The sequence below is a fragment of the Phalaenopsis equestris genome, unplaced genomic scaffold (genome assembly GCF_001263595.1).
Source record: "Phalaenopsis equestris unplaced genomic scaffold, ASM126359v1 Scaffold196386, whole genome shotgun sequence".
Taxonomy (NCBI): Eukaryota; Viridiplantae; Streptophyta; class Magnoliopsida; order Asparagales; family Orchidaceae; genus Phalaenopsis; species Phalaenopsis equestris.
The window spans coordinates 1-1,510 of record NW_018216335.1 but is presented as its reverse complement, the minus strand read 5'-3'; the positions used below and the strand labels follow the sequence as shown (position 1 = coordinate 1,510).

General features: G+C 46.7%; 1 protein-coding gene across 1 annotated transcript; it reads right to left on the bottom strand.

The window, feature by feature from the left end:
• Nucleotides 1-551: 551 nt before the first annotated feature.
• Nucleotides 552-1,316, bottom strand: LOC110035144 (hepatitis A virus cellular receptor 1-like; the record flags this gene model as incomplete). Its single annotated transcript, XM_020739385.1, has 1 exon — nt 552-1,316. A coding segment is annotated over exon 1 (765 nt), but the record flags the coding sequence as incomplete, so codon positions are not given.
• Nucleotides 1,317-1,510: the final 194 nt, after the last annotated feature.

The following is a 1,510-nucleotide window of genomic DNA, read 5'->3' as shown; positions in this document are numbered from 1 at the left end:
ACACACACACACACACACACACACACACATACATGGATACATATATACATATATGAATGATCTTGCGACTGCACTACCCACATAAAGCCTTCATCATTTGGTGTATATGTATATACAACTGTATGCATCTCTATATGTATTTTTCTATATGTATATGTATCTATATCTATATGTATCTATATATATCTCAATGTATGCATGTATATATATCTATATATTTACATATAGATATATATAGATACAGATACATATATATCTATATATATACATATAGATATATGTAGATATATATACATACAAATATGGATACATATAGATATAGACACATATATATATATAGATACATACCTTGATACACACACTCACACACACAGACGCACAAACACACACACACACAGATATCGGAGCTAACCCAAACCGCGACGTAAGACACATTTTTTTTAATAACTTAAAGAGACGGCTACAACGATGACTCAAAAGAAAGAAATGCACTGCGCAAATCAAACATAAAGCAAAACTTTACAAGAAAAAAGCTCAAAATATAAAGATACACAAGCTCGACTAGGAGGGAGTCCGGAGGGATGGTGCCGGCTCAGGGGCTGCGGTGAAGGCCGAAGCGATATCGGGTGAAAGTGACTTAGCACTCGTCGAGGTGTCAAAACGCAGCCGGAGGAAGTGGGGGACGTTGTTGAAGATGGGATCCGGAGGCGGCGGAAAAGACGGTCGAAGCTGAGGAGCGGAGGCAAGAAGGGCGGTCGAAGCCGAGGAGCGGAGGACGAAAGTTTGCAGCGGCTGGAGGCACTAGGGAAAGCCTCGGGATGGCTGGGGCCTGTTGGAAGGGAGACGATAGTGGATCGGACGTCGGAGAAGGGGTGCAGCCTGCTGTGAGGGAGGCGTGAGGTGCTTTGGATTGCAGGTGGAAGTGCTGCCGTGGCGGGAGAGGTGCTGGGAGAGTCGGAAGGGACGGCGGTCTGCTGTGTGGGAGGCGGTAGAGGATCCGGGAGGGTAGCAGGGGCTGTGGATATCGCAGGGAAGCTGCAGGTGGGGATGTTCGGTGGCCTGGAGGTGTAGTAGGGGAGGCTGCAACAATCCTGCAGAGAAGCTACAGGAGAATTGACTGCAGGCTGGAGGAGCAGCATGGAATCCGGAGACTTGCGGTGCTTTTGGATGGGTAGATGGGGCGCGATCTGCAGGGAGGCTGCAGAGGGGTTTGCGGTACCTAGAGGAGTAGTAGGAAGGCAGGGATGCGGCTGTTGGATCGCTGGAGTGGCTGGAATGGCAGCGAGCTGCAGGACGGTGGGGAGCGGTTGGAACATCAAAGATAGACACCACCTCAGACGGGGCTACAGCCGGAGCACCTTTTTTGTCATCGGATACAACTCTCGAGAGAAAATACTCAAATAAAATTGAATTCAGATTCAAAAGCAATACCCTTACCCTAAACACAAGAACTCCTAGTTATAAAAGACTTACTAAACTTTAGGAAACATTAAAATAGGAAATGAATAAT